This window comes from Silene latifolia, chromosome X (assembly GCF_048544455.1).
Source record: "Silene latifolia isolate original U9 population chromosome X, ASM4854445v1, whole genome shotgun sequence".
Classification (NCBI taxonomy): Eukaryota; Viridiplantae; Streptophyta; class Magnoliopsida; order Caryophyllales; family Caryophyllaceae; genus Silene; species Silene latifolia.
This window is the reverse complement of record NC_133537.1, coordinates 153,016,186-153,038,519: the sequence shown is the minus strand read 5'-3', so window position 1 is coordinate 153,038,519 and position 22,334 is coordinate 153,016,186. Positions and strand designations below refer to the sequence as shown.

The following is a 22,334-nucleotide window of genomic DNA, read 5'->3' as shown; positions in this document are numbered from 1 at the left end:
CTCATATTATTGTTGTTTGCATACCAAGTGTTTGTTACTTTGTTTCATAAGCAAGATCATATCTTTTTCATCTTGTTACTTGTTTCCTCCATGCCAATTCTCCTCTTATGTGTTTTCAATTGTTGTCCATTGTTAATATTCATAGTTTGTGCCTAGTCTTGTGTTTTGTTCATTGTCATTAGTTTAATTCAAGCTTTAGTCTTAATCCTTTCTCTTGGGTTCAACATTTACTTCCCTTTACTTTTATTCTTAATTGCATAGTGTAGAGTCAAGTTTGGTTTATAAATATTTAATTTGGTAGAATAATTAGTTAATACGACACCTAGTTATCGCCCTACCATAAGTGCTTACGGTGGAAGAAATAGAAGTAGATGAAGAAACCTATTGTTTTTTTTTTTGTGGAAGATGAAGAAATGTTGTAGATAATTTGATTTAGTTAAGAGTTTGATTTTAGTTGAATACTTATTAGATAAGGTAAAATTAGTTATCTATCCCCCAACATTTGGCGCAAAAACAAAAACTAACACTTTATTTTATTTTATTTTTTTATTTTTAATTAAGGTAGCGGCGAGATTCAGCGCCACCGGGTGGCGCCCTATCGCCATCCTTATTAAATAGTATAAAAAATTGATATACTTAATGTACTCATTAAGACGATTCAAAAAAGATCTCACATGACTATATTTTATGTTATTTATTAGAAATTATATTAGAGATTCTCTCAATTTATGAATAGTGCCAAAAATAAATTTAAAGAAATGGGTGAGACGAAGGTAGTAATATTAAATACGAGTATTTTTTAATCCTTTTTTGTGTTTAAAAAATATCTTTTCGATTTAAAAAATGGTAGAAAAAAGGTGTTAAGAATAGTTTTTTGACCTGACCCGTAATCCGTTTGACTCGAGCCGTATTCTGTCATGCCCGTATACCCCCAACCCGTGACCAAATCCAACCGACCCGTTTGACAAATCTAGGTTAATAACAGGAGAAGAAATATGATATACTGATATACACATACTTAAGTTTTTATTTCACATCATTGTCTTTAGGTGATATTTAGGACATATACTCCCATAGTATCAATTATTTTTCACTAAAACTTAGTGTCTGTTTATTTTTCCTTTATTTAATTAGTGAAAATTGTTAATTACTACCTACTATTTGACGTATTTTACAAACTATCACCTTGTATTTTATTTATTACAACTTACCACCTCTATTAAATGTTATATATCCAATCTACCACCGTATTTTATTCCCGATCATCATTTAAATTAATTCCCGACTCATTAAGTGAGTAAATTGTGAAATAACCAAAACATCCCTACTTTTATTCTCTCCAAACACCCCCTATTCACTAACAACTACACAAACAAAATCAAACATTCTTTGAACCCAGAAATACAATGAAAATCAAATTATTTTTAAAGAATCAAAATCCAACAACCAAAATTGGGATCGTCTGTCAAGCGAACCAACAACCATTCATAATTAATCTTACACAATCTCAAAGAGGATAGGTTCAAAGAGTTTGATTTTACACAATTTCAATCAAGCCATCTATCTTCTCCAGATCTACTGTCTTCTTCATCTTCTTCATCACTATTCTTAGCAGTTGATGGCGGATAAATGATGGGTTGCTGGGATTGATAAGGTTTGAAGAAATTAACAAAAGATGGTAGAGATAAGGTTGAAGGTGATGATGATGAAGTGAGTTTTCCACACAAATTTGTAGTGTTATTAGTTGTGTTTATGCCGCAAATTAAAGACATTTCTTAGGGTTCTTTTGATTTTATTTATGAATTTGGAGGTTTTGTGATGCAATTCTCAGATTATTTCTCTGATTTTTTTTCTTTTTGGAGGACGGAGTAATGGTTGTTGGAAGTGGATTGGGTGGTGACGTGTGAAGATGGAGGGTCTAGTGATTGCTTGGTCTAGAATGACACTGCATGGAGTGGTAGTGAAGTGGTGGTTAGGTGGCGGTTGTGAAGAGATGGTGGGATATGCGAGGTAGAGTTTGTTGGTGGTGGTAGTGGGGGGTAATAACATTTTAGCAATTTGATGATGATGATGATGAAAGATGTGGTTTATGTTTTAGTTTCGATATGTATTTTTGAGTGAATCAAAATAAGGGTATTTTAGTCATTTGTATAGTTTTTTTAACTAAATGAGTCGGGACTTAAGTGAAACGATAGTCGACAATGAAATACGGTGGTAGATTGGATATATAACATGTATTGTAGGTGGTAAGTTATAATAAACAAAATACAAGGTGGTAGTTTGTAAAATACGGTAAACAGTAGGTGGTAATTAACAATTTTCACATTTAATTACGTTGTATACTTGTATAGTGTTTGGTGTATCATTTCTTGTGGGAACTAACGGAAGTGGGTGGAAAACGTTACTCAGGTCTTTAAAGCTACCCTTCTATATTTTGGGTCCTTATTGCTACATTTTAGCATAAAATATTTTGGGTACTTCAAATGTACTCCCTCCAATTTCCTATTATCTTCCCTCTTTCCTTTTTTCACACAAGTTTGATTATCTTCCCTCTTTTCTTTTTTGGTAAGTTTCATTCATTTTTTATTAATTTTTCTCTCCTAAAAAATCAACAACTCTCATTACTTTATCTATTCTTTATTCATCATTCATTCTTTATTATTTTTTCTCACCTATAAATTTCACAACTTACAATACTTTATTTTACTTTATTCCTTTTTTTTTTTTTCCCTTTCTTAATTTTTGTGCCCAAAAGAACGGGGAAGATATAAGGAAATATGAGGGAGTAGTTCACTCAGTGAAAAAGAAAGAGGAATGTGAAGCCGAAAAGGTGTGAAACAGCTGGGTATGTTTGTCCCACACTAGAAGAGTAAAGAGTAGAATACAACACCCTCTCTCTTGAAACACCCAACATAGATAGATAATAGATAGAGATAGATAGAAGCTTGAGTGAAACTGTACTCTTGTTTCAACACACACAGCACACAGTCACTGACTACATTTGGAGAGGAAAGAGAGAATGGAGAAAGCGCTTTGTAAAGTAGGCAGCATTAAATCAGCTGCTGGAAGCTTCTGGATTACTAAGAAGGCTAAGCAAGAACTTGTTGATATTTCTCAAGATCTCTCTGTTTGTCAATCTTCCTTTTTTCTTTTTTTCAATTCTGCATTCTTTTTTCCTTTATGCTTTGATAATTTTATATATTTTTTTTATTTTTTTTCACAAGATCTGTGATTTAGGTTGCCTCTTTGTGACGTTTTTTTTGTTTTAAGGGTTTTTGTGGAAAATAACTTATGGAAATCTAATCTTAAGGAGATTCAGACTATATATAATATAATATAATTGTATATTAAGAAGAATCTCTTTTTTTAAAAAAAAATCGGAATGCTTGGTTGTTTGTAGTATTTGAAATCTTATGGAGATTCAGACTTGTCCACCACTACTTTGGTTAGGAGTTGTAATAAATAATTCAAGGGAGTACAATTTGTGTTAGCTGCCCCCAAATTTTATTAGATTCATAGTCCCTCCCATATCAAAAGCTTTGCTCCTTATTGTCCTATCTTATGTTTTACCTTGGGACCTCTAGTTGAGACCTACCCATTGATCTTCTAAGTAGTCCTTGGCTGATATTGATTTTGATATCCTACAGGCTGTCTCAAACGTAGTGGAAGAGAAGGCAAAATGGATATTCAACAAATTAAAGGGTAAGACACCAACACTTTTACACTCGGACATGATCACCATACCAACTTAATTTGATACTTGGTGTGTGTGTGTGTTCATTCATGTAGGAAAACCCACAAAAGGATTACCAGAACTCTTGAAAGACTACAACTTACCAGCAGGCCTCTTCCCACAAAACATTACTTGCTATGAGTTTGACGAAACAAAAGCCAAGCTTATAGTCTACTTTCCCCATTCTTGCGAGGTCCGCTTCAAGGATTCATCGGTTATAAGATACTCCACACGAGTGAAAGCGGTTTTGCTCCGAGGGAAGATGATGAGCATCGAGGGTATGAAGACTAAAGTTTTGGTATGGGTTAAGCTTACGGGTGTAGGTGTCGAAGGCTATAAATCTGATAAACTATGGTTTACTGCTGGAATGAAGAAATCTAGGCCTAAAGATGCGTATGATACACCTCTTGTAGCCCGACGAGTCGAGGATAACTGAGACCTCTTACTTATCTGGGAGAGTTGTTTATTCTACTACACACAAGCAATGGTTTCCTCCTACCTCAATGGCCTATGTAGTCACACACATCTATTCATTAGCAAATCATCTGATTTCAAATCATTTGAATTTTCAGAAAAAATTTGTATGGGAATGAATTTTTTTGTGAGATCAATCTAAATCTAAATCTCAATTCCTATTAAATTAGGCAAATTCTCATTTTGGCTGGCCTTTTTTCTGTCTGAAATTAAGATGGGAAAATGTTGAAATTGTTCACATTTCCCCTCACAAAATACCCATTTACCATAAAGTGGGAAGCACATGGGGTGCCCCACCTTGTCACCCCTACCCATTTTATTAGAGGTCTTTACCCGTCTGTTCGCCCCACCCGTCTATACCAAGAGCTATTGATTAAAAAATTGTTCTGATAACTTTTTATCAAAAAGTGGTCCATTTTATACGGAGTGAATCACATTTCCCCGTCTTAAGGAATTAAATAATATAAAGACGAGTTGATCTCGAGCTTCAACTTTCTAGGCTTGACGAGCTTCGAGCCGAGCCCGACTCACCCATGCTCAAGCTCAGTTCGGCTCGTTTACAACCCTAGAAATACATACTACTATTCCTCGAGTAATTGAGATATTTGCTGGAATTAAAGTCGACCAAATATTTTGTCAAATTCACCTGAATTTTGCAAGGAACTTAATTCTGGAATAAGGATTTCTAAGATTCAGTTCCGTATCAACCAAACTACCTCTAACAAATACGGAGTACAATAATTGGAGGTCATCCACATTAAAATTGTGCCCGCTTATATCACTGAATTCATGCATCAACAAAATTGCTTCCTGCTGCAGATACCTCATTTATGGATTTCTCTCAAGTAAGATACATACATAGGGAAGATTATTGAAAAGATATATAAATGAATGGAGGCAAAATTATTCTTCCTTGACCAGTTAAATAATCCTTCCTAAATCAGAGAGAACCACCCATGGAGTCTTTGACGATTTCATACAATCCTATCACATTCTCGATAGTCAACAGAACAATAATGCACCACTCCAGCAGATCCGATCTCCTATTCTGCAGTACTTCTTGCAAGAAATGGATGTTGTGCTGCAATTCGACACCACGTGAGATTAACTTAAATTCTTATATGAAGCGGTCTCCAACTGAAGTAATAAGGGACTGCGGATTTACCATCTATCAAAAAATTTGTTAATAAAAACTCTCTTTAAGGAATGAGCAATTCAAGCAATAAGTTAATCCACCATATGGGTCCAGATATGACTTTTTTGGGACTTCAGTTGAGCAATTTGGTTGCCAGTGTCAAACACGTTCAGTTTTTGGCATAGGTTGAAGGGTTATGTAGTCACGCCACATGGCTAAAGTAAGGTGTCAAAATAAAAATAGTCAGGCGCAACTTAGGCATGCAAGAGATTAGGAGTCAAGTCAAACCTCAATAAACTTCAGCTTTATATCAAGATTTGCAAATCGCTGAGTGACCTCATACTCTTCACGTAGATATTCATTTATCTGGGCATATTTTGCCTCCCTCCAAGCAATCTCCGATCTATGTTTTTTATAAGAGAAGAAATTACAAATAATCAGTTTCAGGTTTCCACATCAATGACTGTTGGAATCTGTTAAGCTGAGAAACATCCACAACATATACCTCCAGTAGCAATCAAAATGGGGAAAAAAAGTGCCAACAATTGGGAGTAACCTTGTATTCTTCACGATTTCATGTAATTATAATACAGTTCTAGTCGATGCAAATTAACAAGCAGAAGCCCTTTTACCCAAATATTATCAGAACGGATATAGTCGCTGCTACACAGCACCTTATAATGTCTTAATGAACAAACAAGCAAGTAATATACAAGAAGCTCCCGACACTAGATAGCATATTCAGATCCTATGATAAACTATGCTGCTCAGACTCCTGGGCGAAATTCAGATATCCTACATATCCAAGTTTAGCCTTGTTAGGACTAACTTTTTAGTCACGAGGACTCGGTCCTAGAGTGAGGTTACGTGTGCAAGGACACATCTTGAAAACAAAATTACACCAATTAATTTGAAATTTTTTGACATTTTTTTTTAAGTAAAATGGAGAGACGCTTGAGAAAAAAGACCTAAAACCATTAGATATAATACGGAATGATCTTGAACAAAGTCTCTTGCTTTTTCATGCAAAACTTCCTTTTTGGATCTTCTAAGAGAAATATGGGATTTGAAAGGGCCATGTATGGATTTATTACAAATATCTCAAGTCTTGTGTGGGACTCAGATACCGTCTCAAAAGTAAAGACTAAAGAGTCGAAGGAACATAATTAAGAAGTGATCTTTTTTGAGAAGTGTAACAATCTTCCTCTACTAAATGCCAACATATTTTTATTACAGTTACACCCTTTCTAATGCAGCGAACCAGAATAAGAGACTTGCGTAACAATTTCTTAGCACTTTACCCTAGTTGGTTTCCCAAACCATTCTGCCTCTACAGCAGAAACTTACCCCTAATGGTTTCCCCAATGCCTCAAGGGTTCCCACAAATAAGAGGGTAAGGTCAGATGTAGGCAGACTACCCCTATGTGAACAACACATAGACTGTTTCCTAAAGACCCAAATGAAAATTGCAACAATGAAGAAAACAGCAAGTGCGCTCTAAGTGGGAAGAGAGACAAAATACTCAATTAACAATAACACTAGCAAAGGTCTTGAATAAAAGTGTGTGAACTTTCACTCAGAAGAGGACATTTTTTAGTGGAAAGAGTGTGAAGAAAGGTATTGCCCCTAGATTGAATATTCTTCTGCTGCCTACTCTACTGCTTCTGCCTATTAACCTAACGTCCTAACCTACTCTCACTTTCTCAATATCTATCACTTGAGTTAAAATATTCTTCCGAAATAACTAACAGAAAAAAATAAGCCAGATTTTATAGTGTGTGACTGAATTATAAATGCACCAAGGCTCCAACTAAGTAGTTTTTAACTGATACCATTTAATATCATGAAACAAATTTAATCTCCAATATCGTGTATTCATACTTCGATACAATGAACCAGAAAGTGGCTGCAATAAAGCTAAAGCATTGATTACGAGCGGATAAATAATGATACTACATAGAATCAATGAATAAGAGTTCGGAGCGCATACCTGTCAAAAAGACCAACTTTAAGAATCACATCAGCAAGATTTGAGTTTGCTTTGCCGACAAGTTGAAAAAGCTTCTTTCTATGCATTGTAAATGTTCCAGTTTTCTCCATTGCACGATTTATATCTGCAAATTCTTCTACCATGATGTCAACCTGAAATATAAAAGGGTGTTAAACTTCTAGATTTTTAGTGAATACTTCCTAAGATTTCATGTAGGTGTGCTTAGATACAACCTCCTTCCAAATCTTCCCTATGTTGGAGGATTTTGGTTTGCAATGGAAGGAAAATGAATCCCTAGATTTCCCTCCTATCCTATTTGCTAACCAAACAAAGGATTTTGTATCCCTCCTCCCTCCCTTCCCCTACCCTCCCAATCCTCAAAATCCAAACAAGGCATTAGTCTCAGTCGCTCAGAGGTACAAAAAGTAACAAGTGTGTACTTTGGAAGGGAAGGAGGAATAATTTACCTGCGACACAAAATAATCTAAGGCAATACTTTGGCCAAGCACACTCCCAATAATGCGGATACCATCAGTATCTAGATGTCTAAGAACTATGTAGTCAGCACCACCCGCCATATCTTCAACAAGTGTGGGCTTCTCCATCACTGTATAGTCTGTTGAATACATAAAATATTAGAACTGAAAAAACAAAATCTAAGAGGTTCAAATATCTACTTACTAAAATCAAGACAAAAATGCGATCGTGTGCATTACAGTGCATGTATGGACCATAAGAAGTTAGAAATTAGCAGTCAAGTAAAAGTGAATCAAAAGGTATGTTGCTCTAACTCAGTTGCAAGTGTCCGACATGGTTTTTATGCAGAAGTTTCATGTTTTGGCCTAAAACGAAGTGTCTAAGTACTGTATCGCTTAGGCATGCTGGACTGTTAAAACACACGACTCATAGTCGAAGTGAAAATCAAAGTAAAATAGCTGAAAATAGTATGCAGCATAATTTATCCACTCTTGAGGATAGCCAAAAATGGATATACACATTGATGATATCTCAGTGATCTCTAGAGAATGAGTTCTGATCACTGACCAGGCAGTGCAAACAGATTTAAAGTATATGACCCCTGATGGGCATCTCCACCAGCATGCTACTAAAAAAAAGTCATCTCCATAAAAGGGGAGAAGCCACTACAATTCAGAGAATCAGTGAGGTATAAACAACACAAAAATAATTAAATAACTATGGATCGGATTTTGGTATGTGTCTTTGTTGTTTGAACAAGCTTTGAAATTTATAAACCCATTACTTCGAAGTCGGGTTTAATATTATCTTCCAAGTTCCATCAAACCCAAAGTTGCAGCACTTACCATCCATAAACTTGCTTCTGCATTTCTTTCAATCCAACACCAATACCAAAAACTTCTGAATTTTTACAATGGAACATTCTTCTCTTTAACCCCACTGATACTCCCTCCTCCCACGTACGTTCTTCCCATTTACCTTTCAACACATTTTAAGAAAAATGGTCAAATGACCACTTTGCCCTTCACTTATTCGTCAGTCCTCACCCAGCCCTTCACTAATTTCCTTCTTCCCCAACCCCACACAAACCCATCTACGAGTGTACCACCTTAACCAACCCACAACCCAAATGGCACCCACGGCCACTAACAAACCACCTAGCCGGTTCAACCCAACACCGACGGTCACCCACGATTATTCCGACAATAATGAAATACCTCCCACCATCTAAAATCAACACCCTGCTTCAAAACCACCACCGGATAGCAGATCTAGACGGAGAGAGAAGCTGCTTGGAGGGAGGAGGTCAGGGCGTTGCTTGTGGAGGTGGGTGGTCGAAAATCACCACCCTAGGAGGTGACATGAGTGGGTGGTGGATGTCAGAAGTGGCGATCAGGTCAACGAAAATAGTCAGAGTTGATGGTTTGGGTGGATAGATAAATCAAAGGTTTGTGGTGGTTGGAAAAATCAAGGGTTTATCAGTGGTTGCTAGAGGAATCGAGAGGATGATGTGGTGGTCGGAGCCTCGGAGGTGGCGGCCAGATTTGGTGGGAGGTGGTTGGTGGTGATTATAATGGAGGATGCAGCAAAGGAGTTGTAGTTTCACTATATTGATAGGGGTACTTTGGTAAAAAAAGCATAAAAATAACCTTACCAAAAAAGGAAACAAATAGAAGTGGGAATAAAATAGAAAACACCCAAAAAGGAAAGTGGGAAGAACACAGAAGGAAGGAGGGAGTCAATGATTTTTAATTCCTTATGTACGCCGTAAAGCGGCCTCTTTAGTTCAAAATGTATTAGAAGAGTATCAAAGCATCAAGATGATTTTCAAAGCTATGAGAAAAAAGTACCATCTTTTTTTGTCTCTCGAAGCACTCCAAAAGCATGTCTCCTAGCAATGTTCAAAAAGAAATCAACTTCATGGTCCTCAACGTTGAAAAGAACAGCGGATCCATAGTGAAATACCACCATGTAACTCTGACAAATCACATCATTTCTAAATGCCATTCCCTGAAGAAAAAGAAAAAAAAAGCCGACGTCTGTTTTAGACAACTAAAGAAGAAACTTGAAAAGAACCATCATCAATAATTTCGCAAGTGAAGGTTTCTGAAAGAGAGAGAACAATGACAAAACTTAACAGTGAACCTTGTATACACTTTCTTTTTTGGGAAAATGTAAGTGTTTGCCATTAATCATAAAAATATCCCATTACAACAATACAATAATAGATCATACTAGTTAAGAAACTATAAGGCTGGGTACCTCATAGTTCCTGCAACCAGTTAAGAACAGACCTACTGTTACATTTCATTTCTATTTGCTGCAATCTAGTTCTAACATCAATCTTAACCCTCTGAACAAGATACACAGGCCTCAGTACAACTTTGTTTATCCTGCAAGAATTTCGATGTTGCCAAAGATGATACACACAGACACAGACTAGCAATTGAACATTCAAAGAAACCCATAAAAGCACATGGTGCTATTTTTCCCCCTATAACAACGTACTACCAATAACAAAGTGACTGTTCTTTTGAGAAAAGTCTTTCAGCAAATAAGCAAAAGCTTAAAAAAGCTCCAAAAATTCCCAAGATTGTCTATGGACACGAGTTGCACAGAGTTTCGTAAAAATGACAACATCCAGAAGTGAAACAACAGAACAACTGTGAAAGTATCCAAACTTAAACCAATGTATAATGTCAAACCACAATGGTAGGTAAACAAGGCGAAGTATTCTATTGAATATTTTGTTTTTTCCTGCTTGAATGCCAGAATTGAAGCTAGAACTAGAGTCTGTATTTTAGTAGTTCTGATCACAAAAGGCCCAAAAGCTCAACAGCTCTGGCTACTTTCTTGCTCACTTGGTGCTCAACATATACATCTTTCTTTGCCCATCTGATGGAAAGGACGGAAACTAAAAGCTAAATGTTCGGCATTTTTTTTTTTTTTGAAACCCAAACTGGGTAAGCATAACATTAACCAATCAGCCCGTCACCAACATCCGGCAAGTCCCCGATCCATACAGTTCTACCAACTCTTGGTAAGGCATGCGCTAGCACATGTGCTACCTTACTAAAATTACGACTAATATGCGACCAACTAACAGCTTTAAACGAAGAACAAATATCTAAAATATCATCTATCACTATAAAGAACAAACTGCGACCCGTCTTCTTCTACTTCAACGCTTCAATGACTTCCAAGCAATCGCTTTCCACTACAATCGATTCATGGCCTGCAACAACTGCTTCCTCAAGGCCATCCAAAATCGCCACCGCTTCCGCCATCCGAGGATCCCAAACTTCCTTTCGAAACACCGACAATCCCCATAAGACCTTTCCCTCCTCATTCCTGCAAACCCCGCCAACTCCCACGCCTACCCCTTCCTTCACTCCGGCGTCGACATTGAGCTTCACCCATCCCGGCTCCGGTGCTTGCCATCTGCTCTTCTCCATGTCCTCCCTTCTTTGCCCTCGTCTTTCCTCCTCTGTTAACCCCCAATCCCGTCCTCCCTCAGTCTCCTCCATAACACTCACCACCCGATTGACAATATCCCTCCCCAAAACTCCATCCCCTTCAAAAATTACTCGGTTGCGCGCCTCCCAAACAGCCCAGCATCCCACCATCATCAACTCCCTCCCCCGCACATCCAACTCCCTCCATCGCCCCTCCACCCAGTCCCTAATACCCATTTGAGCTCCCTCCTCTATCGGTCCCACCTGCAATAATTCCCACACCTCCAAAGCAATCCGACAGTCCCGGAATGAGTGAAGGCACGACTCCGCATGACTTAGACACAAAGGACACAGGACATCCTCGCTACCACCCCTAGACGAAAGATTAACCTTTGTTGCGATCGCATCGTTACACATTTGCCAGAAAAATAGCTTAATTCGGCATTTTCAGTTAGCCTTTCTTAGTTAGTGAGCGCCCCACAAATTTTTATGCAATATCACTAGAGATGTGTAGAGTTTCTATAACTTATAGCTTTGAAAATGTACTAGTGTTCTGCGCTGTACTTAAAACATAAGCAAGTGCTAAACTCAAAGGAACTATTAGCGAAAACTTGGGAGCTTACTTAATTGATGTAGTGTGCCTCGTGTCTGAGGCTCTAAATTCCTTGAATACACAAGGAACATCAAGAACACCAAAAATATTATAAGGTAGTTACATTAAATAAATAACCAAACAACCCATCAGATTAGACAAGAACAGAAACAAAGCCAAACGAAGAGTGAAACAAACAAAGAATTATCTTCTTACAATCGTTTCAGAATGTTTGTGGGAGAATCTGAGTGTAACGTTATTTGAGTTGCGTGAAGTTGGAGGAACGACATTTCCAGCATTCTCTACTTGTATGCTCCTCAAATTGATACTGCCAAAACCATGATTCTGAGAGGGCAAACAATAAAACCACAACAAACATAATGATAAGGAAAGGTGAGCATGATTGAATCAGGCCCCAAAAAGGTACATATCAGGATTCAAGATCCAGGGTTGAAGAGATGATTTTACATTTGAAATTTGTAATAGGGTTTATATAAAATTGCGAACCACTGAATATATGATTACTATTCCAATGACATACTTTTGCCCTCTATATTGATCTTCCATTCCCACAATTCCATACTATATGGTTCATGTTATAGCTGACCCAAAATATTTAGGGGCTAAAACTTCATTGTTATTGCTGTATCGCAGCTACTTGATGCACAAACGAAGAAAAGACGAACAACAGACTTCCGTCCTGCATACAACCAGTATAAATTTTTAACCTTTGGGACCCTTTTGGTTTAAGAAGAAGCTTTGGCCCATAAATGATGCTGCTAATATCTGTTGACTGGTTTAATTCGACGAGGAATATGGGGAAAAAACAGACAAAAAAAAGGTCGAAATCCCCTAAAACAATTTATTATATAGTCCTATGCTAGGAATGTGAATTATCCCTCTCCACCTCCGCCAAAGCCAAAGTAAGGAGCGTACAGCACAGGCGTTTTAAATTCCAGTGGTTTTGTGATGTTTGATGTGCACTATAATGAGGAATAAATCCCCAAATATCTAATCGGCGACGCATATCGAATCATCTAGAAGCCACAACCAGAGGTTAATTACAAAAGCAACAACAATTACTGCAACTAGACATGATTAATTGGCAAACAATAAAACAGGATAATGAAGACAAGACAAGAGTAAAAAAAAAAAGTAATAAATAGGTGAAAAGTAGAAACCTTGTAGAAAGGAAAAAGGCTTTGACAGGAATCTTAGCAGTTTGTTGGTATTCATCATCATCATGTACATGGGAATGAGCATCGTAATAATCATGAGCCAAAGCAGCAGCGGCAGAAGAAGAAGAAGACGACGACGAAGACGAAGAAGAGAAGGGTTTCGAAAGATGAAATCTAGAGGTGGGATCTGAGCAAAAGGAAGAAAAAACAAAGGGTTTGAAAGGAGGTGTACTGCCAAACATATAAGAAGAAGAAGGTGAAGGAATGGAGTATATGCGGCGACATAGGAGACGGTAAACCCTCCATCTCCCCATTCACTATAAACAAGCTGATGACGATGATGCTCTTTTCTTCATCAGTTTTTAATGGCACCCTACCAACTATCAACAACCCCTGCACTCTATATTCGAATTTTACGTCACACTACGGTTGTTTGTATAATTTGTTATTATAATTTTACGTCAATTTTTATACAAATGACCTTTTAAGATTTTACCTAAAAATAAAATAGATTGAACCTTTTTAAATTTTATTTTTGAGGATTATCTTCAAAATATTTAAAAGATAACATATAAAATACAGAAGAGTACTTAATTGGAAGTAAGAGGTACTAAGGCATAATCAATGTTTTATACACGTATACATATAAATTGAAAATAATTATAATAAAATATTTTTATACACCCTTATCACACTATTTAAACCTTCCGAAACTATTGTTGTGTATTTTGGTCTTATATTTATATAATGTTGCAATATAATTTCTTCATTACCACATTTTAAAAACTTATATTTTAGCAATTATCTCTTTTTTAACCAATACATGACTTTTTTACAATATATTTTCGTGATAGATCTAATGGTCTAAATTTCTCAACTTTCTCAAAGTATTTTCTTACTTAAATGTAAAGCATTGTAAGACACTCACTTAAATCATCTATATACGGAGTATCAAAATTCTTAAATAAATATAACGGAAATTATACTCAATTTAAAAAATTTTCGTGATAAACGTAATGACTTACATGTTTGAATTTTTATAAAAATATTTTTTTTAAATAAATGTAGAATTAGGTTTGTGACCCGTGAAATTCACGGTTGCATCTGTTTTAGTTTTGATATTTTTATCGTATTGTTAATATTTGTTCGAGCAATTAGTTGTTGATCCATTTAAAAATATACAGTCTTGAAATACATAGAAATTAGTTAGTTGATACCTTATTTCTTTGACAACTTTGGTTTATTTTTTTAAATCGAATCCTGCAAGTGACAATGTGGTAGCTACTAATTTTGAGAAACTTGACAACGAGCAATGACAAAGACGACTCATTATATATACGTGTGTTTTACTCCGCAATATAATAAAGTGAGTTTCTTAAATATTAAAAGTTGAAACCATCCGTATATAATAAATTCCATATGAAAAAATCTTCAATGACGCCGTTGTGCGTTCACCCAGGGACAGTTCTAAAGGATGATTCATGCCAGCCGACCGAAATCATTTTGGGATTAAGGCTCTGATGTTGTTGTTGTTGTTGTTGACGCCTTATAAGGTTGTAAACTCAATACCTCAGTATTGTCATCTCCAAATTATTTCCAGACCTCTCCATCAACCCTCCCATAGAAATATCTTTGAAGTCTTATCACCACGTGCATGCTTCAAATAATATTTACATCCGAAAAATATTTATTATATCGTTAGAAAAATATTAGATACGATTCAACGATATGGTCGGTATCTACTCCATGTATTACGAATTAAATTTTCATTTCAATTGCTCAATAATCTAAAAAATTATATTCCCAAAATCTGAATTCCAAAAGGTTCATAAAATTTTTTAAGTTCCTTATTACTATTTCAAGAATTAGATCCATCTCTTATTATACTTATGTCCACGATCCTATATAAAAATAAAAATAGTATTAAAGACTATAAAATAATCTATTCCGGTTTTGAAAAAAAAAAACACATAAACTTAAAAATATACGGACTAGAATTTAGAAACCATACTATTTAATATTTATCTGAAGGTTCACTTTCGATTCCTTTTAGTACGCTTCCTTTTAGTACATGCCTTGATAATAGTTCATATAAAATGAAAAATAAAAATATATGTTAGAGATTATTATTATACTCATGAATACAAAAATACAAATTCAAATAGGTTGATCGGAAAAGCATAATAGTAAAATTACACAACAATATACGCTTAATAAAAAATTTAAAGAAATATTATAAGATCTCCATTTTGAGATCAACGATCATCTTATCATGGTTAAAAAGGCATAAACCACTTAAAAAAGTAAAGTAAATTTTATAGAAAAACAATCAAAAGGCGGGAGTTGGAGAAAACTTAAATTGGAAGAGGAAATGACATGATTAAAATGATTAATTATTGTCATGATGGTTCAAAAAGTAAATTGTGAAATTTTAAAGATTTTTCATTCAATTATTTGTACTTATTTATTTACCATTAATTATGAGAGTATGTTTTTTTTAAGGAAATTATGAGAGTAAGTTTTATGTATTATTTCTGTTTTGACAAAAAAAAAACATATAAACTTAAAAACATACGAAGTAGAATTTAGAAATCATACTATTTAATATTTACCTGAAGGTTCACTATCTAGGTGGCTTTTTGGATCCTACGTGGCTTTGTTTAGGTGGCATTTATTTGTTATTTTAGGGTAGCCTTTTAATTATATTTTATATATGAAGTCAACATATTTATTTTATGTACATAAAAAAACATTTATTAAGCTATAATTAATATTCTGCTGAGATTTATACGACATTTATTATATTCGTATTTAATAATTAGATGCAATTAATGCTTGTATTTAAGGTTGAATATGCTACGTTGCGCATCCACAACGTTTCAACCCAGTTTATATATATATATATATATATATATATATATATATATATATATATATATATATATAGATTTGGGATCCTATGAGAACCATCAAGATAATGAGAACTATGAGAACCACTCATAACCCTTAGATCTAGACGAATTGGACGGATGAGATAAACTCATCAAACCCATCAAACATACGCAGCCCCCAACCCATGTATCTCAAATCATTTTTACAATTTTCCTTTCTTACTCATCCATCTTTCTGATTTTTGAGCTCATTACTTGGCCATCTTCAAACTTATTTCCTTCTTCGCCTTCTCTGATTTCATCTACAGTTCTCTTCATTTAGGTAATTTCGCATTTCCCCTTTTTCGTCAATTCTCATAATGTTCATGCTTCAAATTAGTTTGTTAGGTTTTGCATTCTGATTTGTTCTGCTTTTTTTTTTTTTTAGTAAACCTATTAATCGTTTACCTGTTGATTAGTAAACCTATTAATCGATTCAATTTAGTAAGTAGTTAATTATTGATCTATCTTCTTGGCCCTTTGATCATCATATTTCGACATTCTCACATTCACTTATTAAACTAGGGTTGAACTCATTAATCACTGTTCACACAACAAGTATGCCGGCATCTCATCTCTCAGTGGTCCCACTACTTCAATGGCTGAGGTAATCTGCTTTATTGTAAATTTGTTCTGTTTTCTTGCTTGTCAGTGTATGTTGGGCTTCTAGTGAGTACGAGTAGTAGATATACTTTGGTTTCTAATGAAAACTGTTTTGATTTCTCTGGTCTGATGGGTTTGATCTTTTATTGAGTTGTGATGGTTCTATTGCGGCTACTTGTTAGGTTGCTGAAAATAAGTTGTGTTGAGGTTTATTTAATATTCCGACTTATTTTAGTAGCTCATCGTCAATTTTTCTTAGAACTGTGTTTGTGTTGTTAGTGCCTAAGCATAATGTGTTATCTAATAAATTCATTTATAATACTCCGTAATAGACTTCAATGTGGATTTCAAAGTACTGAAAGCAAGGATCTAATTAATTACCCCGCAACAATTTGTTGAGCCATTACCATAATCATAGAGTAGTTTTTTTAAGACATGTTATTTTCGTGAAATAAGATTATATGTGCATTAAATATGATTCTATTTGCATAAAATAAGGTTCTATGTGCATGAAATAAGTGTTAAATGGGCATGAAATAAAATTATATGTGCATGAAATAAGGTTCAATGTACATGAAATAAGGTTCTATGTGCATTAAAAAGTTTTTCAGTTGCATCAGTTGATTATATTATGATACTAATTACTGTTAGTTACGGACGTTAATTTTATATGTACATTAAATAAGGTTTTATGTGCATGGAATAAGGTTCTATGTGCATTAAGAAGTTCTTTAGTTGCATCAGTTGGTTATATTACGACGATACTAATTAGTGTTGATTAAGGATGTTAATTTTATATGATCATGAAATAAGATTATATGTGCATGAAATAAGGTTCTATGTGCATTAAAAAGTTCTTCAATTGCATCAGTTGGTTATAATGTGATACTAATTATTATTGGTTAAGAATGTTAATTTTCTATGGCATTAAATAAGGTACTATGTGTATGAAATAAGGTTCTATGTACATGAAATAAGGGAAATGACTGTGGATGAGATTTAATGTATTTACCGGCCTTTTAATGTAATTACAACGCATTTTAGTGTATACATTACATATCTTACTAATATGTGAGAAACATTTCAGGGTACTTATGTCAGTTATTTCGTACTCGTATTTGTTTAACATATTTTGAAGGCTATTAGCTCAATGGTAGAGCAATGTGCAAATTTGTACAAAGGTATGGGTTCAAGTCCCATATAGCCTATTAAATCACAAATCCAATGATAGGAACGTGTCATGGTGCAAGCAATACAATACAATTATTTAGGAGGCTATAATCATATTCGAAGAAAGGCGCACAAACCTTGATCGGACTCAAGCGAGCGAAGAAAATGGCAATGAGCTCGTGAAATAGCTTTGCAATTATCAGAAGTTCAATACAAGCATTTCAAAGACTAGCATATAAACCAAAACTATTACCATATATATATGCCATACTTGAATTAAGTTGTAGGAGGGCCATGTTGGTCTCGTGCTATCAGTTAACCCTTGTCTGTCTTGTGTTATATTCTTTACAAGTCAATTCTTTCCTTCATTTCGGATGATGTCTTTTATCAACAATTCAAAGATAGAGCAAAGATATCATGGTTGGCCTATTGAGGTGAAGATAGCAAAATAAAAGTCATAATTTGACCTCAATGGTACTAAAATCTATGATGATTTGCCTTATGCACCCTTATAAATATCCGTCGAACTCTACTGCTTACTTTCTAATCATCCTTTCTTAATAGAATATTTGTTATGTGGTTATGGTGGACTCTCAGTATTAGTTATGACGCGTTGTGCCCTCTTTGTAAAAGCTAAGGAGATATAGATATAAGAATTGAGGAATGAAAAACAGTCGTACGGGAGAAATTGGTAACTTTTGTTGAAGATTTTTCAGGAGTAGATTCCCAAAGAAGCAAGGTTCTTAATTACTTTTGAAAGTATTTTGATGTCTGTTCTATAGTAGTAGTAGTAGTTGTAAAGATCAAGAAAGCTTTCTTAATCGAATGAAGCGAAAATTGCCATGACTTACATTGATGATTATTCTTGGTTTGTGCTTTAAATCTGTCTTGGAGTCATCACAATCTTTGCGTTAACTAAATGTACATCATCTAATATTTTCTCATATTCTCTATCCAGCACCAGCTGCCTTTATTGAAACATTACGGGAACGAATGTTCAAGCAATCATTGTCAACTATAATCACCGAAAACATCAAGTATGCATTTATAAGATGGTGCACAGTGCTCTTTTCATATCATGGGCATTGTTTAAGGGTTATTTTGTCAATATTTATTTTTCAGTAAAATGCGATGTCTCGCCATCGAGATCCTGTTTACGTTCTTTGCTAAAAAGATGCGAGATGCCCGTGTTAATTACAGTAGTCGTAAAAAGTAGCGGCAAAGTCATTCCGCCTTGATTACTTTTCAACATTTTTTAAGTAGCTGCAAAAGAGTCGAGTTAATACAAAACCACTCTAATTGTAAATGAATGAAATGATTAAAAACCTTTCGAAGTCACGACTTAAAACGACTCAAATGACCAGGGGAAGTTAAATTGTTAGAAGGGATAGAGCAAGTAATAAAAGGGACATAAGGCGTTGGTATGAAACTGTACACGATACTCCATGGTCATCGTTATTGTTCCTGATCAAACAAACAACAGCTTCAACCTGCAATCACAACCGACTCCCCTGCTACTTCTCACATTCATCACCATCTTCATTCAATCACCATTAACAACCATAATCCATTTTTATCCTCCATCACCACCTCCATTTTCGAACACCACCATACATCACCAATCAGCGGCATCAACAACCACGAGCGACCTCGTTTCCTTCAACTACTTCAACACCAACAACGACCGCAGCAGCAGCTTCTCGTCACCATCCCTTCATCTCCTCCCTCTCCATTCACACCTGCCCCACGACTCAATCGAGCCCACAAAACTCCATCAACCCCGAGCCGAGTCATAACAAAGATCGAAACCGAACACCAACTTCAATTTCACTCAAAACCCGACTCCATAAGGACCATAACATGTCCCGCTCTCCTCCAATCAAATGGGACATCAATTCAACCACCAATTCACTCGATCCCATTAAATGTCGAGTCACCAATTCAACCACCATAATTTCATGCCTAATTCACGAACCCTAATTTCACATAAATGATAATCAATTTTGAAACTTTACCTCGAATTAACAGGATTCATTTATTGAATAATCATCGAAAAGTTAATTGTCGAAGAGTTTGTTCATCAGGTATGTCACGATCGAGGGAAGCGAAACAATTTCATATTCGAAGAGCTAGAGTGATGGTGGAAGGTTTTGACAGTCGAAGGGAGAAAGAACGATGATAGAGAAATTTTTTTTGTGAAAATGAAGCAGATCAGAAGGTTGGGTTGGGGGGGGAGGTGTTGCGGTGATTTGGACTTTGGAGTATGGTTGAGTTAATCTCAGCCTTCCGTAGGATTATTTAGATCGAATGGCTGTAAGTGGTTCTCATGGTTCTCATTATACTAGTGGTTCTCACCGGATCCCGACCCTATATATATATATATATATATATATATATATATATATATATATATATATATATATATATATAGGGTCGGGATCCTGAGAACCACCATATAATGAGAACCATGAAAACCACTTAACATCCCTTGGATCTAATAATACGCTGAGATTACCTTAACCAAACCCCCAACTTTTTTCGCGCGTCCCCCCCAAACCCGCGTAATTTTCTAATTCTGCTTCTCTCTCATCATTCTTTCTCTCTCTTCAACTCATCTCATCTACTATCAAAACCTTCCGCCATCGCCTCTTCCATCATCAAATTCCTGTTTCTCTTTCTCTACAATCGAACGATAAATTCTTCGACAATCAACCTTTCGACGCTGCTTCAATCAATGACGCCTTTAAATTCGAGGTAAAATTTCGATCTTTATGATTATTTGTTGTGAAATTAGTTGAATTAGTCGATTAAATTAGATTGTTCGTGAAATTAGGGATTGATTAACCGATTAGAATTCTGAATTGAACAATTATGCTTCTGAATTTAGGATTTCGTCAATTAAATTGGGGAAACTGAGAAATTAGGGTTAGGGAATTTGAGAAATTTGTTGAAATCATGAAATTAGGGATTGATTCGTCTCTTAAGTTTCTGGATTGATAAATCATGCTTCTGAATTTAGGGTTTCATGAATTAAATTGGGGAAACTGAGAAATTAGGGTTGGCGACCGTTTATGTGCATCAAAATCTTGTTTATGTGCATCCAAATTCCTGTTTATGTGCATCAATTTCCTGTTTAGGTGCATCAAAATGTGATTTTGTGAATCAAATTGGCTTAATTGAGAAATTAGGGTTTCATGAATTAAATTGGGGAAACTGAGAAATTAGGGTTGGAGACCGTTTATGTGCATCAAAATCTTGTTTATGTGCATCCAAATTCCTGTTTATGTGCATCAAATTCCTGTTTAGGTGCATCAAAAATGTGATTTTGTGAATCAAATTGGCTTAATTGAGAAATTAAGGTTTCATGAATTAAATTAGGGAAACTGAGAAATTAGGGTTGGAGACCGTTTATGTGCATCAAAATCTTGTTTATGTGCATCCAAATTCCTATTTATGTGCATCAAATTCCTGTTTAGGTGCATCAAAATGTGATTTTGGGAATCAAATTAGCTTAATTGAGAAATTATGGTTTCATGAATTAAATTCGGGAAACTGAGAAATTAGGGTTGGAGACCGTTTATGTGCATCAAAATCTTGTTTATGTGCATCCAAATCCTGTTTATGTGCATCAAATTCCTGTTTAGGTGCATCAAAATGTGATTTTGTGAATCAAATTGGCTTAATTGAGAAATTAGGGTTGGCGAAATTGTGAAATTGCCTACATTTGTTAAAATCAGGGACTCAATTTCATGAATTATATTGTTGTATTGTTGCTTATTTAATTTTTGACATTTCTTGTTGCAGCAATAATGACAAAGACAACTCCTCAATACTATCACAAACTTCTTCAAATGTCATTACAAACGAAGGAGCGAATGTTGAAGCTAATGCATGTCAGCCTATATTAGAAATATCTGCAATAGCAGTTGAACATGATGTTCCTGAAGTTGTGACTTTCGAATTTGTTGAAGGTACAATTCTATTCATCCTGGTAGTTGCTTGATGTTTTCAGCTTTTTTAAGGTACATTTCATATGCTTTTGTATCCCTCATCTTTCTTACTTTAATTGCACCACATATGCGAGATATCATAGTAGAGGAGGCGGAGAGGACGAGGAGGCGAAAAAAGGTTCTTCAAGCAACACGAATCGGGTTTTTGAGTGTCTCAACCATCTTAAGCCTGCTATTGGTATGCTATTCGATAAGCTTGAACTAAGTGTTGAGTTTTATGAAGCATATGCAAAAGAATGTGGGTTTGTGACTAGATTAAGCTCACAAAAGTCTAAAAATGGTGTCGTTACGCATAAAAAAGTTGTGTGTAATAAGGCTAGAGTATGTGAAGCGAAAGGGAAAAATCACAGGAGGCAAAGGACTAGGATAGAATGTCCTTCTTGTATTAAATTTAAGCGAATTTTGGAGGAAGGTCCTGATATGGGTAAATACCAAATATATGATTTTCATGAAGGTCATAATCATATGCCACAAACACCATCAACAATGGTACATTTGACACAAACGAGAGAGTTGAATGTAATTCACAAAAAAATGATAATTGACAACTCCAAAAATAACATAGGTCCAGTTAAGTCGTATAGGTT

At 35.3% G+C, this 22,334-nt stretch overlaps 2 protein-coding genes across 2 annotated transcripts; one reads left to right on the top strand and one right to left on the bottom strand.

The window, feature by feature from the left end:
- Window positions 1-2,796: 2,796 nt before the first annotated feature.
- Window positions 2,797-4,373, top strand: LOC141623686 (uncharacterized protein At5g01610-like). Its single transcript, XM_074439834.1, has 3 exons — window positions 2,797-3,127; window positions 3,648-3,702; window positions 3,790-4,373. Exons 1-3 carry the CDS (start codon window positions 3,020-3,022, stop codon window positions 4,167-4,169), a joined length of 543 nt encoding a protein of 180 aa, XP_074295935.1. The 5' UTR covers window positions 2,797-3,019; the 3' UTR covers window positions 4,170-4,373.
- Window positions 4,374-4,940: 567 nt separating this feature from the next.
- LOC141623685 (protein RETARDED ROOT GROWTH, mitochondrial-like) lies at window positions 4,941-13,450 on the bottom strand. Its single transcript, XM_074439833.1, has 7 exons — window positions 13,038-13,450; window positions 12,073-12,184; window positions 9,660-9,819; window positions 7,800-7,948; window positions 7,333-7,484; window positions 5,631-5,745; window positions 4,941-5,288 (listed from the first exon to the last, which is right to left on the bottom strand). The coding sequence occupies exons 1-7, from the start codon at window positions 13,346-13,348 to the stop codon at window positions 5,148-5,150; spliced, it is 1,140 nt and encodes a 379-aa protein (XP_074295934.1). The 5' UTR covers window positions 13,349-13,450; the 3' UTR covers window positions 4,941-5,147.
- Window positions 13,451-22,334: the final 8,884 nt, after the last annotated feature.

Bases quoted from the DNA above. Each gene is read 5' to 3' on its own strand.
- LOC141623686 (XM_074439834.1), top strand. From the start codon at position 3,020: ATGGAGAAAGCGCTTTGTAAAGTAGGCAGCATTAAATCAGCTGCTGGA. The intron at 3,128-3,647 runs GTTTGTCAATCT...GATATCCTACAG, and splicing joins ATATTTCTCAAGATCTCTCT to GCTGTCTCAAACGTAGTGGA. The intron at 3,703-3,789 runs GTAAGACACCAA...TCATTCATGTAG, and splicing joins GATATTCAACAAATTAAAGG to GAAAACCCACAAAAGGATTA.
- LOC141623685 (XM_074439833.1), bottom strand. From the start codon at position 13,348: ATGGGGAGATGGAGGGTTTACCGTCTCCTATGTCGCCGCATATACTCC. The intron at 7,485-7,799 runs GTAAATTATTCC...TTTATATTTCAG, and splicing joins TAGATTATTTTGTGTCGCAG to GTTGACATCATGGTAGAAGA. The intron at 5,746-7,332 runs GTATGCGCTCCG...TAAAAAACATAG, and splicing joins AAAGTTGGTCTTTTTGACAG to ATCGGAGATTGCTTGGAGGG.